General features: G+C 33.8%; 1 protein-coding gene across 3 annotated transcripts in view; it reads right to left on the reverse strand.

Annotated features, from left to right (window-relative positions):
• The window catches only part of CSMD3 (CUB and Sushi multiple domains 3), a 1,097,518-nt gene that overhangs the window by 11,790 nt on the left and 1,062,081 nt on the right, over window positions 1–23,647 (reverse strand). For all 3 annotated transcript variants that reach the window (XM_060116495.1, XM_060116494.1, XM_060116493.1), the window contains 4 exons: window positions 15,012–15,123; window positions 12,731–12,910; window positions 9,795–9,860; window positions 3,497–3,655 (listed from right to left, as the gene is read on the reverse strand). In XM_060116495.1, the coding sequence (XP_059972478.1) occupies window positions 3,497–3,655; window positions 9,795–9,860; window positions 12,731–12,910; window positions 15,012–15,123 (517 nt within the window). The remainder of the gene's footprint in view (window positions 1–3,496; window positions 3,656–9,794; window positions 9,861–12,730; window positions 12,911–15,011; window positions 15,124–23,647) is intronic.

Consider the following 23,647-nt stretch of genomic DNA (forward strand, 5'->3'; position numbering starts at 1 on the left):
GTCGTGTTTTCATTGTCATTTGTTTCTAGGTATTTTTTGATTTCCTCTTTGATTTCTTCATTGATCTCTTGGTTATTAGGTAGTGTATTGTTTAGCTTCTGTGTTTGTATTTTTTACAGATTTTTTCCTGTAATTGATATCTAGTCTCATAGTGCTGTGGTCAGAAAAGATACTTGATACAATTTCAATTTTCTTAAATTTACCAAGGCTTGATTTGTGACCCAATATAAGCTCTATCCTGGAGAGTGTCCCATGAGCACTTGAGAAGAAAGTGTATTCTGTTGTTTTCGGATGGAATGTCCTATATCAATTAAGTCCATCTAGTTTAATGTATCATTTAAAGCTTGTGTTTCCTTATTTATTTTCATTTTGGATGATCTGTCCATTGGTGAAAGTGGGGTGTTAAAGTCCCCTACTATGATTGTCTTACTGTTGATTTCCCCTTTTATGGCTGTTATCTTTTGCCTTATGTATTGAAGTGCTGATATGTTGGGTGCATAAATATTTACAATCGTTATATCATCTTCTTGAATTGATTCCTTGATCATTATGTAGCATCCTTCTTTGTCTCTTCTAATAATCTTTATTTTAAAGTCTATTTTGTCTCATATGAGAATTGCTACTCCAGCTTTCTTTTGATTTCCATTTGCATGGAATCTCTTTTTCCATCCTCTCACTTTCAGTCTGTATGTGTCCCTAGGTCTGAAGTGGGTCTCTAGTAGACAGCATATATATGGGTCTTGTTTTTGTATCCATTCAGCCAGTCTATATCTTTTGGTGGGAGCATTTAATCCTTTTACATTTAAGGTAATTATCGATATGTATGTTCCTATTACCATTTTCTTAATTGTTTTGGGTTTGTTATTGTAGGTCTTTTCCTTCTCTCGTGTTTCCTGCCTAGAGAAGTTCCTTTAGCATTTGTTGTAAAGCTGGTTTGGTGGTGCTGAATTCTCTTAGCTTTTGCTTGTCTGTAAAGCTTTTAATTTCTGTGTCAAATGTGAATGGGATCCTTGCTGAGTAGAATAATCTTGATTGTAGGTTTTTCTCTTTCATCACTTTAAATATGTCCTGCCACTCCCTTCTGGCTTGCAGAGCTTCTGCTGAAAGATCAGCTGTTAACCTTATGGGGATTCCCTTATGTGTTACTTGTTGTTTTTCCCTTGCTGCTTTTAATATTTGTTCTTTGTATTTAATTTTTGATAGTTTGATTAATATGTGTCTTTGCGTGTTTCTCCTTGGATTTATCCTGTATGGGACTCTCTGTGCTTCTTGGACTTGATTAACTATTTCCTATCCCATATTAAGGAGGTTTTCAACTATAATCTCTTCAAATATTTTCTCAGTCCCTTTCTTTTTCTCTTCTTCTTCTGGGGCCCTTATAATTCAAATGTTGGTGCATTTAATATTGTCCCAGAGGTCTTTGAGACTGTCTTCAATTCTTTTCATTCTTTTTTCTTTATTCTGCTCTGCAGTAGTTATTTCCACTATTTTATCTTCCAGGTCACTTATCCGTTCTTCTGCCTCAGTTATTCTGCTATTGATCCCTTCTAGAGAATTTTTAATTTCATTTATTGTGTTGGTCACCTCTGTTTGTTTGCTCTTTTGTTCTTCTAGGTCCTTGTTAAACATTTCTTTTATTTTCTCCATCCTATTTCCAAGATTTTGGATCATCTTTACTATCATTACTCTGAATTCTTTTCAGATAGACTCACTATTTCCTCTTCATTTGTTTGGTCTTGTGAGTTTTTACCTTATTCCTTCACCTGCTGTGTGTTTCTCTGTCTTCTCATTTTGTGTAATTTACTGTGTTTGGGGTCTCCTTTTCACAGGCTGCACGTTTGTAGTTTCCATTGTTTTTGTTGTCTGCCCCCACTGGCTAAGGTTGGTTCAGTGGGTTGTGTTGGCTTCCTGGTGGAGGGCACTGGTGCCTGTGTTCTGGTGGATGAGGCTGGATCTTGTCTTTCTGGTGGGCAGGACCCCAACCAGTGGTGTGTTTTGGGGTGTCTGTGAACTTATTATGATTTTAGGCAGTCTCTCTGCTAATGGGTGGGGTTGTGTTCCTGGCTTGCTAGTTGTTTGGCATACAGTGTCCAGCACTGTAGCTTGCTGGTTGTTGAGTGGAGCTGGGTTTTAGCATTGAGATGGAGATCTTTGGTGGAGCTTTCACCATTTGGTATTATGTGGAGCTGGAAGATCTCTGGTGGACCAGTGTCCTGAACTCAGTTCTCCCACCTCAGAGGCACAGGCCTGACACCCAGCTGGAGCACCAAGACCCTGTCAGCCACACGGCAGATCAGCAAAAGTTCAAAAGCTTGACAATATGCTCTGTTGGTAAGGGTATGGAGATACAGTCTTTCTTTTGCATTGCTAGTGAGAAGGCAAAAGTGTATAACCAACAACAACTCTGTCAATATGTCTTCATCAACCAAATGAGCAACGCCAATGTGGGACACAGGACCACTCACTCAGTGGAAGACCCAGGTTCATGTAGGGGACAGGCAGGGCGCAGGTAATATCTGGATATTGCTTGACACTTTACAGACTGTTCTCAATGGATTTCCCTTATTTGTTGAGCTTCAAAGCTTCCAAGATCTTGGCAGCTGGGAAGTGAATGGCAGAGGGAGAGAGTGCAGGGCAGAAGCAGCTCCTGTGCATGTGCCGACGGGAGTCCTGATGCATTTCTAACATCTGAGGCATTAGTAATGAACTGGAAGGCAAAGACCTGCTCTCTTAGAGCTTGTGTTGCTGGAGTATAGACAAATCATGTCATGTCATACTATCCTATACTATGCTACACTACACTACACTATACTATAATTTCAAATAGTGAAAAGAAGAGAATGAAATAAGATAAGACTTCCTATGACTAAGAGTGAGTCTATTTGTAATGTGAAGGCTACTTTAGATAGGGTCATCAGAAGTACTGTTGACAAGATCATATATGAGGAAACATTTGAATGTCAGAAAAAGCACAGTATTCAAAGATAATGAGGGAAGTGCATTAGATAGAGGAAACAGAAACCTGAGAAAGTTGAGCAGATGGATAGGGCTCTGGGTTCTGTTTGCCTGTTTAAGGTAGTGTAGCTCTACCTTTTCTGTCTTAAATTGTAGTGTCCTCCTAAACATTCTCATTTGAAGACATAATTTTGTGACCATAGAATAGCTTGCAAATCACCGATCCAGTCTGTTTGGTGTTATGAGAATAGATAAGGAGTTAGTTATATTCAAATTAAAAGTTCTGTTCTATTTCATGACATGTCATTCTAGCCACATAAAAATATTATTGAGGGAGCTTATTTCAGAATCACAGAGTTTTATATTTGTGTAGTAATATTCATGCATCAATCAAAAAAACAGAAAGCCTTGTTTCTGAATGAATTATGAATGTCATAAAAAATATAGCAACTATTTCACAGTACAAAAATCACTAAAAAAAATGATGAAATGATGGAAATGAAGGCATAAAGGCATTGTTTGCTGTTCTTTAATGTGATACCTGAAAGTAGCAGTTCCATGTTGCTGTTACTGAGTGTTGCATTGACTCTCCCAGTGGAAGCATTGAAACTAGTAACTGTCAAGGTCATGGGTTGTTTCCTTCCTTTAAAATTGTAAGAGCCTTTCCATATATAATTTTGGGCAAACACATCATCAGGAACTGTGAATAGATTAAATAAACATACATGTTAATTTTACAGTGGCTTGTAAACATAAGCATTAAATACCAGATTAATGAGTATTAGTTTATTGAATAATCATATTTTTCTAAATATACAATAATATAGAACGTACATTTTAAAATGAATCCTTCACATAAGTGTTTTAATTTTTTTAGAATAAACCAAAATAATAATCTAGATTTGCACATACATCAATGTGCGATAAATAAACAACACCAATTAATGACACAAGACATATTTAGAATCCAGCTAAATATCAAGTTTACTTATATTTGGTTTCCTATAATAATATCTTTCTTTCAGAAGGAAAATAAAATGATTTTCTTGGGCCAAGTCAGTCTATATACAAGTCCCAAGAGACCTGCTTTTCTCCTAGCAGTAGGAATAGGTTCATAGAAAGAGCATAGAGTTAAACGCCCCCCTTGCAGAATAGCCTTGGAAGACTGTCAGGAGAGATGCTCCTTTGACCCCTTTACCCCTTTACAGAATACTGAGTTCAGTTTTTTCAATAATAGATGCTCCTGAAAAAGAACAGTGCTCTACCTGTTTTGCTCCTGACAGCTTTGAGGTTTACAGGTACTTTTAGAAATAAAAGAATTGTCACTAGAATTGGCTAACTCTCATGGGAAAGAGATGAACTGTGGTAGAATCAAAGAATATTCTAATGTAAAACTTTCATCCAAATAAGAAACACTCTTAATGTTAAATGCAGACAAATAAGTCATTATATTTATATAAATTAGTTATGTAATTTATAGCTAATATAAGTTAGGTATGTCAAAGTCTACTCAGATCCTAGTAAGAGGCTGAGAGAGTTTCCATTAATTCTGTACATTAAAGCACATCCTCGGAAATCAGCTATTCAAAAGAGCCTGCCTATTTGTGTGACTGAATGAATGAAATGGATTTAGATGAAAGCCTTTTTTTTTTCTAACAAGTTATTGACATTTGTTACCTGATTTTCTCTACATACATCACAGTTCTTACTGCTTAGATCACAGAGACTGTGTTACAAATTGTACATTCCCTGAATTCTACTAGGCAAACAAATAAAACAATACTATGGTAGAAGATGAACATACAATGCACTCAAGAGTTGAGTTTTTACTGAGTATTTCAACCAATATGATTATTTTTTTCTATGATAATTCAAAAGCAATATAGCAGAAGGACTAGAAGTGCAGGCACTGGAACTAGACCGCTTGTATTTCCGTCCCTCCTCTACAATTTATAAACTGTGTGGTTTTCCCTAAGTTACTTAACTCTCTAAACATGAATTTCCTCATCAGTAATGTGGGAGTAACACAGAGTTACAAGGAAGATTAAATGAGATAATGAGTATGAAGAGTTTTGATAAGTGTTATTTTCTATCATTAGTATTATACAAGTAAAATAGGGAAACTGTGGGTCTCATAGATCTTTACACAGTTGCTAATAAAATATATAGTTAGTGAACATGCAGTTAGTATCATGAAAAATCCATAGTCCTGGCTCTGGGACCTTTGCCAAGTCACCCTTATAGTGGCACTCCCTCCCCAAACCTCAAACTACACAGCTATGCTCTGTATGTACAGGAGACCTTACCTAAAGATTTGATACGGTGTATGGGTAAAAAGCCCTTGATTTGGTAAGCACTTTAAAGAGCAGTTAACTCAAAACTCATACCTAAAATAAGTTTGGTTGAGGGAGTGACAAGCTAAATTATCCTGCATTAGAAAGATCTGGAATTTGGAGGTAATAGGCAGTTAGTTGTAGAGATAGGAGGAAGAGCAAGGGAGAAAGATGTTCTAACAGCAGTGTGAAGGCAAATAGTAGGTACTCAATAAATGTGTTATTCTTATCTTTCTGATTGTTTATTTCCCCTGGCCTGTATTATGCTTACTCTTTGATACCCCTGAATATTTAATGAAAATCTGCTACACTTGGTGATCTTGTCATTGTGCTTAAGGGAATTAAGGAAGTTGGTTGTAGGAGACTAAAAAGAACCCCTGTGGCAGGAGAAAATAGCAATGGAAAGAAGTAGGTACCAGCAGCAGCAAAGAACATTGTATCAGGATTAATCATTGATGTGGTAGTAAATGTTTAACAACTGGCTCTCCAGAAAACAAACAAGCCAAAAAACTGGTTGTACTATTTGCTGATTCTATAGTGTAAATATTCCCGCGATGTCAGATTTCAAACTATGAACATGACATCACTGAACGCAGAGTTTGGAAGAATGCACAGAACTGGCTATGGCAAAGCTCTACCAGGCAGCTCCAGCATGACACCACCACCCTTCACCTTTCTCACCCATAACTGAGAAATGTAACTAATGATAGGATGGGAGAGGCAGACACTATTTGGTCATTTAAATCCCTACGTACAAGGGGATGACAATACTTTCTATTGTTAAGTCTAATTTGAGGTTTAAATGTGATTGTGTATTTGGCAGTTCTTTCTAAACTCTAAAATGTCATCTAACTATCACTGATGTGGAGCACAGTGAAAAGGAGGAAGACAATGATGGTTATGATCCTTATTTTTCAAGACAGTTTTGAATCTAAACTTTGCTTCATAGGCCTCATAGAATTACCATACAGAGTATCATGTTCCTGACACTGATACCACTGCCAAATTTAATTATTGTTACTTTGGAGTAATCTAATCACTGTGTCATTATTTTAAATGAAATGCTTCTGTTTTCCCACTTAAGATGACATTGTTCTAGAGTTTTATAGATACCTTCACTCAGGTTAAATAAATTCTTTTCCTTTCTAATTTATTAAAAGTTTTTAAAAATTATAAATAGATGTTCAATCTTACAAAATAGTTTCTGTGCAAGTATTTAGATGATCATACATAATCAGAATTTTTGCATGTTAATCTCTTAATGTGATAGATTACTTTTAAGGATTATTTAACATGAAAATATCCCTGAAAATCTATCATTAACCCAATTTGGTAATCATGTGTCATCTTTACTATAATGTTGTACAGTTAACCCTTGAACAACATGGATTTGAACTGTGAGGGTCCACTTATGCACAGATTTTTTTCAACAGTAAATACTATAGTATAACTGTACTGATCCATGGTTAGTTGAATTCATGGATGTGGAATCACAGATATGAAGGAAACTTGGGGTAAGGAGGAGTCACATACTGAGGGTCAACGATAAGTTATATGCAGATTTTTGACTGCACTGAGGGCCAATGCCCCTAACCCACTTTCTGTTCAGGGTCAACTGTATTTGATTTGCTAAGGCTTTATGTAGGATTTTTTTCTATAATCTTATGTCAAATGGGCCTGTAATTTTCTCCTTTTATAGTGTCTTTACCTGAGTTATTAGAGTTATGTTGGATCCATCAAATGAGGGTTTTTTTTTTGATAGTTTTATAAAACTGGAATGATCTCTTCCTTCAAAATTTGGTAGAACTTATCAGTAGAGGCATATGGAACAGGTTTTTCCTTGTGGAAATAGCTTTAACTACTACTTTGTTATGGGATTATTCGAGTTTTCTCCTGTTAGTTATGTTAAGATCCACTTTTCTAGTAATTTGTCAATGTTTAAGTTTTTTAAAATTGACAGTTACAGTAGTTTTCTGTTATATATTGCTAATTTATTCAATCTACTCTATGTAGTTTTTCACATTTCCTTTTGAAATGTTACTACTTTTTGTTCCTTTCTTGATCAATCTTACCAGAAATTATTCACTTTGTACATTTTTTTTAAATAACTACTTTTGACTCTGTTGAGATTCTTCTATTATATCTTTGGGGGTTTTTTTTGGTTTGTTTATTTTTATTACATTGAGTTCTGCTTTCTTTTGATCATTCCATTATACTTTTTGTATCTTCTTAACAGGGACAGTTATTAATTCTAAGGCTTTTGTTTCTTCTAATGTAAGGGTTTAAGGCTTTATATTTCCCTCACATCTTTACTTTTGCTCTAGTTCCCAAGTTTTGATATCTAGATTTTTCAGCATAATAAGCTATATTGTTATATTTTCCATTTTAATTTCTTCTTCAATTCATAGTTATTCATCAGTATTAATTCTGTTCTTAATTTCCAAACATTGAGGAATTTAAAAAATTTATCCATTTTCTTATTAACTTTTAACTGCATCATGGTCCGGTAAGACTAACTTTGCTTTGAAATTTGTATAGATTTTTTTTATTGCTTAATATATGATCAATTCTTATAGCTGTCCCATGTGCCTTTAAAGAAAGTATATATTATTTAATTGGTTGATGAGATATATATATATATATATTACATCAAACATATTAGTTTTGTTGTTTAGTTCTTCCATATTCTTTAAAAAATTTTTTTGTCAGCCTGAAATATTTATTGGTAGCCATTGGCCATGTTTTGCCCAGGACAGTCTAGATTTGTACTTGATATGCTGGAGCTATTATTCAGAGTACACATCTGCTCCCAGATAAAGTATCTTTCTTGGAAAGTTCTGGGCACTGATTGACCATTGTGGTTTTCTTTTTGTTTTCTTTTTTCTTTTTTTTTTTTTTACCAGAAAAAAGTCCTTTAATCGTTAATGGTAAACATTTTAACAGTGAACATGAAAGGTCCAATGGAAGATATTTACCTAAAAATAAGGCAAACCTAGTCTTGTAATGAACACATTTTGAGTTATAATTACAACCCTGCACTGTCTTTGTTTTTCTTTTTTTAAAAAGTTGTGGTAAACAGGAAATAACAAGTGTAGGTGAGGATGTGAAGCCCTGCTACATTGCTGGTGGGAATGTAAAATGACTCAACTGCTTTGGAAAACCAATTGGCAGTTTCTCAAAAAAGTTAAACCTAGAATTACCACATGATCCAGCAATTCTACTACCACCCAAAAGACTTGAAAGCAGGAAATCAAAAAGAATCTCGTATACTAGTGTTCACAGGATTATTCACACTAGCCAAAAAGGTGAAAACAATCCTAATGTCAGTGAACAGCTGAATGGATAAATAAAATATGGTATATACATTCAACGGAGCATTATCGAGTCAGACACAAAAGGACAAGCATTGTGCGATTCCTCTTATATGAAGCACCTAGAATAGGGAAATTCATAGAGACAGAAAGAAGAATAGAGGTTACCAGGGGCTGGGACCATTGTGGTTTTCTGACTCCATGCAACACTTTCCCTCTCATGATGACATATTCTTTGGTCACCTTAGAGAAATTCAGTGTGTTTTTACTGACTGTTGAAAAAAATCTGTTTCTCAGACTGATTTTTTTGGTAGGCAGTCCAGTTTAATAGCATGTACATTAAGAACTTCTTAAACTAACTAAGATTAGATTCTAAACTCTACCTGGCTTATTACAACTGGACCAAATCTATTTCCAAGGTAAAGATTAAATGCTGAGCCTTTAATTATATGTGTAGCTTTTCATTCCTACCATGTAAATAAAATACATACTAATACATTAAAAAGAAGCTTTCGTATACTGAGCGCTTACCATGAGCCAAGCACTTTATGCTTCATTTTCATGAAGTTCATTCATATTAATCTAATCAATATGTCTTTTGTATAGGTAAAGAAATGGAGGCTCAGATGTAGAAATTAACTTTTCTAAAGTCATAGGGTAGGCAGTGTATAACATAGGGATTACATCAAGGTTGTAGGACTTCAAGGCCCATATTTTTAATGACTAAAAATTTTATTTTTAAATCAAATTACTGAAAATAAACTGGACAAGTTCTAGAAATTGCTGAACTTTTACTCTCACTCCAAGTGTATTTTGTTCATTCTTTTAAAAATTTATATTTAAAAATTATATGTAAATCTCATTTTTATTTTAATGTTTTAAATAAACCACTGCCACTATTTTATAGCTATCTACAGATACTCTTGAAGGGAAATTTTATAGAGACAACTATATACAATATTTTTGGAATATTAACATGTCACAGTATTACATTGCTTAAAGTTTGATATCTTATAATACAAATTTTCAAACTTCAAATTCCAAACAGTAAAATGCTGTTTTACTATGGGAAACTATGGGAAATAGTTTTCCCATACTGAAATATATTTTTCTAAATAAATGGTCACTTTGTCAATAAAACAGGAGATCACCTTTAGAAATCATGACTACTAGAAAAACAACTGAAATTACTAACCACTTAGCTTTGGGCTGGGTGTTCCTAGCGCAGGTCTAGGATCTTTCACCAATATTTTGGAACCAGCTATGAAAAGAACCAAAAATGTTTACAAAATTTAATTTAATTAATAACACACAGACACACACACACAGTTTGATGCATTGTCAATTTTATTCTTTGACATATCATATAGTTTTCCCCAAAATGTCCTGTTCACTATAGCATCTCAGTCCTCACTCAACACTTCTGTTGTTCAGCTAACAACTTCTATAATTATCCCCATTATAGTCCAGTGGGGCAAAGGGAATATCAGTGCTGCCTTAGTATTTTGGGGTCTTGTTTCTTATTTTAAAGGCATAAACCAACATGGAAACAGTTGATTCCAACATGGAAGTTGAGGGCTGAGGGTATGTTCCTGTTGCTTAAAGGCAAATAATTTGGGTAGGGTTCATGTTTAAGAGTTTTAAATTGTTGGGAATTCCCTGGTGGTCCAGTGGTTAGGACTTGGCCCTTTTACTGCTCGGGCCCAGGTTTGATCCCTGGACAGGGAACTAAGATCCCACAAGCTGTGTGGCATGGCACAAAAGGAAAAAATAAAAGAGTTAAAAATTGTTAAGGTATCCCATGATGTCATAAGAAATTGGCTAGTCTCCAAGGTAAAGAGTTAAACTAAAGTTTTTAAGTCAAACCAAAAGGAGCTCAAAATCATGTGGGGTGCTGAAAGTGCCTTCAAAGTTGAAGCAGCTGTGATATGCAGTGCTTGTAGACCTGTAAAGACTTACATCTTTTTTCTAAGAACAAAGTAATATATTTAAAGGTTTTAAGGGGAAGTTATTTGGGTGAACATCATGTTGGCTGCAAGGTGGAGAACAATTTGGAAAGGAGTGGGTATTGATTTGGGCAGAGAAGTTAGAAGGCCATTTCAGTAGTCTCAGTAGAGATAATGCTAAGTTTTTACAGAAGCAGTGATGATAAACTCAAAAGTGGATAGAATTTTTTTAAACCGACTAAAATTCTGGTGGATTTAAGGAGACAAGAAGATGTCAAAGATGACTACTAGATTTCTATTTATTATGTGATGATGGTACCACTGAGTTAGGAAACATCAAGAGAAGACTTATGGAGAAGGGAAATTTATGAGTTTAGATTTGCATATATTATTTAAATGTCTTTGAGAAATTTAAGAAGAGATATTAGGTAAGAAATTGAACATATAATTCTGGAGCTAAGAGAAGATAAATGAGCTAGAAATATTAATTTGTAAATAACCTTCATAGAGGAAACTTTAAGTCATTGGCTTGAATGAGATCAGATCACCTAGGGAGAGAACATAGAGTGAAAAGAAGAGAAGACTAAGAACTGAGCTTTAGAAAAAATGGGTAGAAAACATTAAGCTTAAAAAGGAAATGGAGAATAGGTAGCCAGAAATTTGAGGAGATAAAATATTTATTTATTCAACAAATATCGATTGAACACTTTTCACATATAAGGCACTGATCTAGTGGTTAAAATTACAGTTGTAAATACTTTGACAAAGTTTCTTTCTTTTTTTTTTTTTTTACATAAGAGAACCCTAAAATGGGCCATATTTAGATTTATTAAAGTTTCTTTTTTTCTTTTTTTTCTTTTCTTTTTCTTTTGAGCTTATATTCTAGTCAGGGAAGGGCAGATGAAAGGACAGGAGAGTGGAGAAAGACAATAACAAGCAGACAAATAAAAGAATAAGATCTCACACAGAAGGGATTCCTATCATGAAAAATTTTTAAAAAAAGAAAAAAACCCTGTAATGTTCTAGCTAAGAGAAGAGAGTGAAAACATTTCAAGAGGAGAAAGTCATTTACATTTGTGAAGGCTACGAGACATAAAGAATTAGAAGGACTGAAAAAAAAAAGAATGTATTGATGACTTTATCAAGAATTCTAGAAAAACCTCCTTTGTTCCTTCTTCTGGAAACATAACCCTTTTTTCCTCTGGTAAACTCATTACATCTTGTTCAGATGGGGATTGTCCTGATCAACCAAAGCAGCAACATGGGTGGACACATCACCTAGATCTGGTCAAACTGTCATATCATTGTGGCTGAGAAATGAATTTGGAGATGGATTCCATTAAAAATTGTGGCAATCAGACTTTCATATAGTGCTTTCCTGACCAAGTTTTGGGAAAGACTCTTTCTACCAGTGTTGTTCTACCAGAAGAATATAAACCCAGGAATGCTGGCAGCAATATTCCCTCCTATAGTGGGTTGAATAGTACACACTCCAAATTCACGTTCACTAGGAACCTCAGAACATGACCTTATTTGGAAACAGAGTCTTTGAAGACGTAATTCGGTGAGAATCTTGAGATGAAATATTCCTGAAATAATCCCTAAATCCAATGACTAGTGTTTTTATAGGAAGAGAACAGGACATATAGAGATACATAGGAAAGAAGGCCATGTGAAGATAAAGGTAGACATTGTAGTGAGGCATTTATGAGCCAAGGGATGCCAGTGATAGCCAGAAGCTATAACAAGCTCAAAGGAGGTAAGGAATGATTCTTCCCTAGAGCCTTCAGAGGATACATGGCCTTGTTGACACCTTGATTTTGGACTTCTGGCTTTCAGAACTTTGAGAGAATAAATTCCTATTCTTTTAAGTCACGCACCTTGTGGTACTTTGTTATGGCAGCCTTAGAAAACTAATATACCTACTGTGAATAGAGAATTAGGAAAAGTAATAAAGGCATGAATTAAAAATAGAGCATGGAAAAGAAGCTATAAAAAGACCTGAATAATATTTCTGTGCCCCTGGATCCAAAAGTGTCGACATCACTCCTACTCTTAGAGTTGGCGAACAAATTTACCTTGTTCCTAAGCTAATTTAAATTGATTTTTCTTTTGTCTCTTGTATCTGAGGAAAGCTTAAACAGTACAAAATCTTCTGTTGAAAGCTTTTATAGAGAAAACTTACCTTCACAAACAGGAACTTTTCCACTCCAGGTGTTATCAGATCTACACACTCTATGTTCTGTTCCACCTGCTAAGAAGAAGCCAGGCTGGCAGGTATAAATTAATGTATATCCATGGGATGGAAGGTCCATTCCTACTACATTTGCATGAGCAGGAGTCTCTGGCTGTTTACAGCTGTGGGCTATATTTAGAAAAGGGAAAAATGTTCACTTTTATAGACATGTTAAGAAAAATTTGAGACCGGAGTCACAATATATTTTTATAGGTATGCTAATGCCTTTATATAAATATACCTTTAGTTATTCTCATGAATCAAGGAAAGCTTATCAATGTAAATGTAAATGCTGTTTTCATAGACTAGCATTTCATAAATGATCATCTGTGGAACACTGGTGGTTGTTAACATATAAACTGAGAAAAAAAATAAAAGACAAGCTGGATAATTAAGCTAATAAATGTATATTATATCACCATTTTAGAGAGTCACAATATATATTAGCATTTTAAAGGATCTAATAAGTCCCGCTTAAGATAAGTTTTAAAGTTGATCAAACTCAGATTTTCTATACCAGTTTAGGAAGTATTAATATATAATTTTTTATTTATTTTATTTATTTTAAATTATAAAGCGTGTCTTCTAAAGGTAAATTCAACCACAATTCAGTATGTTGCTCTGATATTCATATTCCCTAGTGTAGAAAGTACAATTTAATAATTTTTTGCATATGGAATTTTCTGGCCATATTTTGGGTCCATATGCTATCAGTATCTTTTCATTCATTTAATTTTTTGATTCCACTAAACCTGCACTTATGACACTCCCTGACCCTGCTGCTCAGTTCACCTGTTTTGTGTCTTATGATGACCATTCCCTTCTTAATCAGAATTAGATGCTACAAAGAACTCTCTCCCTAAGCAAGGCAACATTTCTGATCATTTGTTCATGGATACAGACCCTTAAAGATGGTCTCTGAGAAAAAGTGTTCTGTGGACAAATTTGTTTGGAAAATTTTTTTTTCCATTTGTTTCCTAGTGGATATGTACTAAGCTATAAATAATAGCTAATATTTTTAACATTATGTGAAAAACATTTTGTTATGTGGTTTATATTTAATATAATTCAGTTAATAAAATTTAATTCTCATTGGGGAAATACTGCTAAGAATAAACACAAATAGTCTGTTTCTGCTACATTCTTAAGCCCCATTATGCACTTATTAGACATTCTGAGATGCTCTGCAGTAACAGAAGCCATTTAATTTTATTTAAATCATCATATCCCACGTGCAGGTCATCAAATAATCTTAGTTTACTATGAAATACCTAGGTACGTCCCACAGAGCTGTTCTAAAGTACGTACACGCTCTGAGGAATTCTCTTTTAAGGAATTTTGCTGTATTTAAATATAAGCCAGCCAGGCATGTGACATGACTTCTCAGTGGAGTGTTCTGCTGCTTTTCAGTAAACTGAGGATATACAGGGGCCCCTGTGATTATTTGGGTGGTTCTGAACAGGGATGGAGTAAATTCACAGGACTTATTTGGACTTCAGCAAATCCTAAAAGCTAGAAACCATTCTGATGAGTATTTCTATTCCTGCTTACTCTTCATTTTTCTCCCCCGCAAAAAAGATGGAGAGGAAATAAAAAGAGGAAGTAGGAGGGAAAAAAGAGATAACTCACCAGCTAAAATTTATTTCTAACTGTATTCAGAAAAGACTGTTTAGTGATCTTTGCTCTTATTCAATCTGTACAGCAAGTGCTTTCAACTTAGGGTCAGTGTACATTTAGAAGCTCCAAGAAATCCTAAGTAGCATTCAAATTTTTGGTTAAGGTATTCATGCATATATCGTTTCATGGACGTTTCTAGCTTTCCTCAGGTTCTCAGAGAATTTCACAAGTGAAAAAGTTTGAGTCTCTACTATGTTGGAGCCTCCTGTATCTCACAAGTACTTCAGATTCATAGGTGCAGATCTATGAACCTAAAAAATAATTATCATCTAAAGTTACCTGGTGACCAAACTGAATGCAATTACAAGAGCTTTTCAAAAAGAACAAAATTTTGCCCTGTGCCTTCTGACTTCTTAAAGAATAATGCTCCCCACGAGGCATGGGTGTATGCTACAGTAAAACACTATATGCATGAATTATATTTTATAATAACCTAAAAAAACAATGTGACACCTCTTTTACATACATGTAAGTTTATTTTCACATGTAGAAGAAAAAATGCATATAAATTCTTATCCTTCATAAGTATAATTTTCTTAGCCACAATACTTACGAATGCACTCAGGCTGAATTCCACTCCACGTGAGGTCAGGAAGGCAGGTACGTGTTGTAGACCCTTGGAGAAGATGTCCTTTTTTGCAGTGGAACTGTACAACACTTCCTACCTATAGCAATTTACAGAGAGAAAAACAAATGTCCCAATGCAACTTCAAATACAGCAACAGATAGAAAAAACACATGGACGAGAAAATGCTTTCAAAAGAAATTCTGCAAGGTAGAGGTTGGAAGGAAAAGAAACTGAAATCTGATGTAAAATAAAATTGGGGAAAAAAACTAAAGAAAAATAAAACTTAGATCTCTTTGTGTGCATATCATCATCAAATACTTGAATACAATGTATACATAGGTGCCAAATATTTGCCATGGTAATTTGAAGAAAATATATGATACCAAAAGGCCAATAAGCTACATATGAATATAAGATAGACAAACAGACAGAGAGTTAAATAAAGACAGATAAATGAAGATGGATAAAGGCAGATACGGAAATAAAGATAGCTAACAACACAAGAGGCGGTGAATATGTAAGACAGTAAATGCAATATGAGATTGGACATAAAGGGGATTATTGAAGGTTGGATTGGTAACAGAAAAATACAATGGAAGACATGCTATTTGCATTAAGCTTTTAAGGGATGTGTAATTTAGATAAATATATAGAACAATGGTTCTCAAAGTGTGGTCCCCAGACCAGTAACCTCAGCATAACCTAGGAATTTGTTAGAAATGCCAATTCTGGAAACTTAGCTGAGACCCACTGCATCAGAAACTCTTGGGGTAGCAACCAGCAATTTGTGTTTTAAAAAGCCCTCCAAGTGATTTTAATGCAAACTAACATTTGAAAACAACTGATATAAGTAGAAAAGATAAGAATATTATGAGAAAATGTATGGTGGTAAAAACATACATCATATGGTTTAGGAAAAAAGAGAGCACTTTTGATTGGTTATCATAGATAATTTACACAGTGAGCTGGGAATTTGGGAGTAAAGTGGAAAGCAGTGAGATACAGGTAAAAAAGAAAACAGACCCCAGGGGTGTGTATACTCGGCTTTAACTTTGACTCTGATCTTGAATAAGGTATATCTCCTCTTTGAGACTTAACTCTCTCTATATAAAGATGATATTGTTTCTCTTGAGACTTAAGGATTAAATAAAATAGGATATATAATTCGCTCCACATGGGCATGGAACATAAGCTTTAAATAAACTCCAGCTATAATTATTAAGTCAGAGACATAATAATCAGTTTCTGAAGACTCTCAAATAGCAGGCTATAGCATTTGAATTTTTAAAATAAAAACATAAAGTTGCTAAAGCTTTCAGAGCAACTAAAATTTATGTAGAAAATAATATCTTTGAAAAATTAAACTAACCACTGTATGGTGAAACTATGAAACAAAAAGAATGATGAACAGTAATTCTAATTATGAGGCTTGAATTGCCATCTTAGATTTGAGTGGATAAAGCTTGACCAACTTGTGGCAATAGACATTGGAAGGAAGTTGTTTACTCAAAATATATTAAAAGGAAAAATCATCAGGATTTATTAAATGATTAGAGGTGAAGGAGAAGATAAGGGGTATTTAGAGTCTGCCTCTTCAGCCTTCCCCAGCATATGGAGTCTGACAATGTTCAATTGCTGTCTTAGGGCTTTTCACATAGACTGTGTTTTCTTTTTTCCCCATTCGTTCCTACTCCCACCTGCTAAAGCAACATGAGGCTAAGCTTAATGTGACATAATTTGATACAAGATTCCACTTGGACCTTGAGAATAGCTATATTCCACCATCTTTCATATTCTTGTTATCACCCAGAACTATGCTACACTTGAAACGTTCAGTTCTAATAGTCATTCTCTTATAACAACCTTTATCCTTCCAGTTATCTCATATTATGCCTTCCATGACAGCATCATCTCTGTATCTAGGAGATCTCTTATCTTCTTAATGCCCAATTTTGTCCAGGGCTACTACATTGCTCCACTCCAGGGAGCACTTTTCATGCTCTACTCAATATAATCCTTCAAACTGTGCTCCAGAGCATGCCATTCACATACTCCCTGAAGTTGTGTAATATGGAGCTACAGATTTTTACTTCCTCATATAGTTTATACAACTGATCATGTGGATTTTGCAATTCCATCCTTTAGGCAAACTGGCTCCACAAAACCCATCACCTCTATCAATCCAGCAATCTTACTTTAGGCTAGATCTCAGTTAATGGCCAGCCTTCAACCATAAATCTCCCCTCATTTAATCTACCATCAAAGACTGACAATTTTATCTCCTAAATCTTTCTCAGACTGTCCCCTTCCCTCTTTTCCCATGTATACATCTTGTTTTAGTCCTCAACATGGTTTCTCAAGGGTTCTCAAACTTTAGCAGATAACATAATCACCAGAAGGACTTATCCAAACACAGAGAGCTAAGGTCCCCTCAGGAATTTCTGACTGGGTAATCTGAGGGAGACCCCAAAATCCACATTTCCAACAAGTTCCCAGGTAATACTGCTGCTGCTGGTCAGGGACCGCACTTTGAGAATTACTGTTATAGCCAATTATAATAATCATCTAACTTGTCTCCACTTCTCCAGTCTTGACCCCATTGAATTTATTTTTCACTCTAAAGTCAGAGTGATTTATTCAACATGAAAGTTTTACTTTATCATTATCCTTCTTAAAATCTTTACCGGCTTATCCTGCATAGGATAAAATTACATTATGTTAACTTGGTGGATAAAAGCCTCCATAAACTGATCACTAGCTGTCTCTAGCATCTTCATTGACCACTTACTTTTACTCAAATTGTGCTCATATAATATTGAATTTTTGTAGTTCCCATAATACATGCGTATTTTTACACTGTCCCTCCCACATGGAATGCATTTCCCAACTATTTTTTCCTAGATCTTACCCTAAAAGATTTAGCTCAGACAAAATTTCTAGAAAGCTTTCCCTGCAGCAAGCAGATTAGGAAAGCTGTCTCTTATGGGTTTTATTAGCTCCTTTCAATGTTATCAATATTATCAACCTATCCTATAAAATCATCTATTCCATCTGACCCACACACCAAAATGTTAGCTCCTCTCAGCCAAGGACCATATGTTATTCACCATTATACACCAAGAGCTTAGAAAAGTGTCTTGAAAATTTTGGAGCAACTGAAGGAATGGGGCCTAAGAACTTAGTATAAAATTATTTGATTACTTAAAAAGATTTAACATGTCTATCAGTTTCTTAAAATGTAGTGATATCCCTTCCATAGTTTAATTAACATAAAGTTAAATCATTATTTGTTCTTTGAAGAGTATATTTGGGTTATTTCATCAACCTTTATATTAGTAAGGAATGAGAAACATGATGGATTACATACACTTTTTTTTTTACCTCTAAGACTTTTTCCTCATGTCTGTAATCTTTCCTGAAATCACAATACTGCTTTACATATTAACCAGATACCATAGAACTAAAATCTATTTAAAGTTTTTCTATATATCATTAACACATTTAATAACAAAATTTTTGTCAAATTCACAAATACTTATACCTAATATTTAAGATACCTAGAGTTATACAAATTTAGTAACTGATTTTTATTCAGCATTTGTTGTATTCAAATCAATCATCAAAATTTTCTCTAAATATTAGTGGATTAATAATTTTGCCAGTGATAAATCCACTTAATAGTATATTTTACATATCTCTCCTTCCTTTTCCAACTTGTCATGTAAATTCCTCTGACTATAAATAATTTCTAACATAAATAATATAATTTGAATATTTGTAGAAAAATAAGTAGCATTATAAAATTTTCCATTATATAATTTTAAAAATTCTTGTAAAGTAATTTATGTACAATTTTCCTGCCAATATTTACTAATAAAAGTGTTATTTGTATAAGCAATTATATAAAATGTAAAAATTAATTTTAAAAATTATTTTTATATCAAGAATTTTAAAAATCCATATCAAGTTTTAATTGCAGTTAATGTTTAAATAAAATTTTCTTTAAATTGGCCCAAATTAGCATGTTGTTTACAAATGCACTATAAAACTATAAGACATGTCTAATGAGTAAATATGACTTACCTTCTTTAACTCTTTATTCCCTCTTTAAAATGTTACAGTTTAGTTCCTTAGTCATGAAGTTAGAAATCTAATCATATGATTAATCAAAATTTTAGAAATTTAAAACATTCTGAATAAGATCTATCTTCCCTTTCATGATGTTTTATTACCCTTACTATTACTTTGCTAGAATTTTCATCACTGTGTTTTTTTGTGTCTGATTTTCAATATCAAATGTTTGCTTAACTGGAGTATGCAGTATGGCTCCTAGCAACTTATCAAAATATATATATAATAAAGGCATCAAAAATTCATATGCTCCCTCTGTAATATATTTTAAACAACTATTTTATATTAGTATTTTTATTATGTTTATATTAAATACTTTACCCAAGAAAAGTTGAGGTAGTTTCTAATAAAATTTTAATATATTAAAATTAATAAAATTTAAGTAGAAAGGCAGGATCATAAAAATGAAAGGATAACACATATACTTAAGATGAGGTGCAAGGCATTTTCACTGACAGAGCATCAATTTTGGGCCCTGAGCTTCTTGAATGAGAAAAACAGAATTAAGGTGTTTTATCAGTTTTTATTAAAAAATAATCAGAAGTCTTCGATTTTAAATGTTTAATTTTACTTTTTTGTTTTAAAATTCATGTTATGATATTCACCATTTAAGGTAATAAAACACTATGTAACACACCTGCCTCATTAAATGTACTTATGTACTTATTTCGATTATAAACTGGAAGTCATACATAATCACCATGGTTGTTTTGCTTTTTTATTTTGGAAAAGTCATTTAATCTAAAAATCATATTTCCATTCATTGCACAGGGATTGTCACATGAACCAACCAAATGTAAGAAAGCCAAGTTTCAGAGGCTACTCAACAGAATCTGTATTTCTTTACAGATATGCTTAGAGATGCAAAGGCACATTTTTTTTTTCTTTTGAAGCCTGAAATAGCAAAACGCTTTTGTGAATACCAGGGAAAAAGTTCTATTCTACTCTCAAATTACTTTTTAACTATGAAATTGGATTCTATACACCAGTCAATATTCAATACTGAAGTTTAAAAGTGCATGATATATGGTTTTAAATAAAACATTAAAGTGCCATTTTAAGTACTTTATTGATATTATATCACACAGTACTTTATAGGTAGCCTAACTTAATTAAACATGTAAATATTTTCTTCTCCAAAATATGAATAAAATGTCTTTTAGAGTGTTTTGAACACTCTATTATTAGTCTTAGTCTAGTATTATTAGTCTAGTATTAGTTAACCATTTATGAGTTAGATTTTTTTAACATGATTTTTAATAAGTTAATAAGTACTACAGCTGTAGATAGTAACCATTTGATAAATAGGAACAAAGTTTTAAAATGGTACTTAATTTATATCTTTCATCACTTCAATAGTCAATGAGCAGCCTCTCATGTTTCTCTAATCCCCAACCTTCAAATTTTAAAAGCTGTAAAGGCTCAGAAACTGTCAGCTACATTCAATAGTAGGGTGAACTGTGGTTGCCAAGATGGCTACTGTTGTACCCAGGAGTCCTGTATCTATAAAACTGGGTGGTCCAGACTTGCTTTTGGAAACAGAAGCCAGAGAATGAAAGGTTTCAACAGTCACAAATAGTTGATCATGTTGTCTTTAGTTGATTATTTCTGTCTCCCTACCCCTCAGTCAAGGATGCTTTTATAGTCTCTGTAGTCAAGACAGAGCTTTTTCATAATGGTTATTCTAGTAGGGTTAAATATCTTATGTTTAATACCCTGGAATTAAATATTTAAAATCAGATTAAAAATATTTTATATTTATAATAATTTTATGTAACAAGTCCTAAATCACTGTAATGTGTCTTCCAAACCCCAGAGCTCAATTTAGAGTAATACAGCAGTTAGTAAAATATTTGTGTTTGTCATTTCCTCCATAATTAATCTGGATGTTGCATCAGTCATTTTGATACTTACTCTCTTTACTACTAATATATTTTTAGCTAAAATTGTTCCATTTTATAATATTTTAGATAAAAAGAGAAATTACTTTGAGTACTTTTTTCTAACACTAGAGTTTTTGTCATCTCTAGCAACAGGTGATATATTCTTATATTTTAGTAATTATATAAATGTCCAAAAATCTACTATATAAATCTTTAAAGAAAAGGAGAGTGAACAAAATAAACACATTAAAGAGAAAATTAGGAAATGCAGAGTGCCTCTGCAATTTATAACTTTCCCCTTTCTCTTGTCCCTCCCAGAAGTGGGCTAACTATAGCTATGATTTTATTTAACTCACTGCTGGTCACTAGATTAAACCAGAGGTAGATACAAAAGTTGGAACATTTTGATTCTCTCTGGATATTTGAAACTGAGATTGAGAAAATTAATCACTTGCTGTATGTGGCTGAGATGTAAATAGAAATGATGCACCCTCTGCCATATGGCCAATCTACAGAGAAAGAAAACGAAGTAGATAAATACAGAGTAGTGTAAGAGACTGAGTACCGTTGTCCAGTTCCTAGATTCTAGGCTTGATAAGTCTCACCTAGATCCTTTCTCTTGTGGCCTGGGACACAGCTACACATGGCTTTTAATGCCTTTAGGTTTAAGCTAGCTCAAAATAATTTTTCTAATTGTAAGCAAGAGTTTTTGGTCAACCAGTAGAGAAGTCTTTTCTAGTTATATAAGGCCATATTTATTTGGAATCCATCTATAAATTGATATTAGTTAGAATTACATAACTTCTTAAACTCTGTTGACTCTATACAGGTTTAGTAAACATAATTTATATATAAATATATAAAATAAGTATATATACAGATATAAGCACATATCTGCCATAATCATGTATGAAAGTTGACACCCCTAATTTAACATACTTAGTATATCATTTGTAGTTTTAATAGAGATTATACAATTTTATTAGATTTTACCATATCTGAAATCTAGTCTATTCATATTTATCTAGATAGACTACAATGATCTAATGTATGTTTATTAGCTGAATAGTATGAATTCAGGGTTAGTTTTAACTTTGTGATAACATTTTTCAATGATTATAATTGAATTCTTAAAATTCAGAGTGAATGACTCTATTCATTTCATTGGATGACTATTCTAAACTCAATCTTATTTATTTCAATTTCCATTATCTCAAAGGGTATTTCCTAAAAAGGACTCAGATTCTTCAGAAAATCATCTGATTTAGTGTACAGACACTGACTGTATTCTGAACAAATACTGCCATTGACTTGCTCTGTGATCAAAGCCAAGTCATGTTCTGTTTCAGTTTCTTGGTCTATATGATGAGGTCTAATACTGTTTAGCTAGTTCATTTTTCAAGATCTCGATCAACTGATAAAACATTTTATGGAGATATGAATCTAAAGTTTTCTGAAAACACCAACATAATAGAGACCGAGATGCTTTTTTGCACTTTTGTATTACCTAGACAGGCCTGAGGCAAACAGGAAGAATTGGAAAAGCTATCAAATCAATGTTCATACTGTGCCTGAACTGTAGATAAATGGAAACTATTTTTAGCAACAAAAATATGGCACCTGTTATGAGTACTTCTTTTAGAAATGAATGTTCTTCAGGTTCACACTGAATTTCACACAAAATAGCACAATTTAGAAAACCCTGCGACACAAGGCAATCGGTTAGCGTGTAAACTGGCTATTTCCTTTTGGAATTGGTATGCACTTTGGCTCCCCTTAGGCCCCTGTAATGAAAATCTTGCTGAATCTCTACATAAAATCTAAACTGGAATAAGAAAGAAAAGAAAGTCAGCCACACGTGACTGGGCATGTTAAAGAATTCTAATATTACAATCCAAATATGTGTTGTATAATAATAGGTTACAGTTAAATTATTTTTTCAGAAATTTCCCACATCAATGAAAATGTTTAAAAATTATTTTAGCATTATTTACATATTATAAGAAAAAAGTCTTTTATTGCCTTCTTGAATAACCACATTTTTATATATTTGGTAACTCTTTGTCTCAGAAGTTTCTCTTTAAACCTCTTTTGAGGCAGGAGATACATGGGCCTCAGGCTGAACAGGTTCTTCCCTATGGACAGAAACTCCATAATATCAGAAACTCCATAAAAGCAGGATGATGGAGGGGGCTGGGCCCTTCCCAGATAGAAGATCAGAGACCACATATTCCTCATTCTCGAAGTCAAGGAGACCTCCCCAACTACACATGCGCAGAAAGGCTCCTTGGAGGTCAAAAAAGGAGGGGGCGCCACCCCATAGTAAGTGATGCGAACTACCCATAGCCCTCTTCATTAGAATCCATCTTGGCTAAGAGATGTGCACGCACACAGGGGAGGACCCTGAGATAAACCAAATACAATATGGACTCAGAACCAGGCAAAACAAGATGATTGGTAAGGAAACCCGGAAGAAATGCCCCATAAAACTGATTCAAACTGCCACGAGGGTGTGGATCTCTCTCTCTGAGCCCGCCCGTGTGTCTATCCACACATACTGTACTAATTTTCCTCCTAATAAACACTTCAGTTGCTTCACTACTTTCT

The sequence above is a fragment of the Mesoplodon densirostris genome, chromosome 13 (assembly GCF_025265405.1).
Source record: "Mesoplodon densirostris isolate mMesDen1 chromosome 13, mMesDen1 primary haplotype, whole genome shotgun sequence".
NCBI lineage: Eukaryota > Metazoa > Chordata > Mammalia > Artiodactyla > Ziphiidae > Mesoplodon > Mesoplodon densirostris.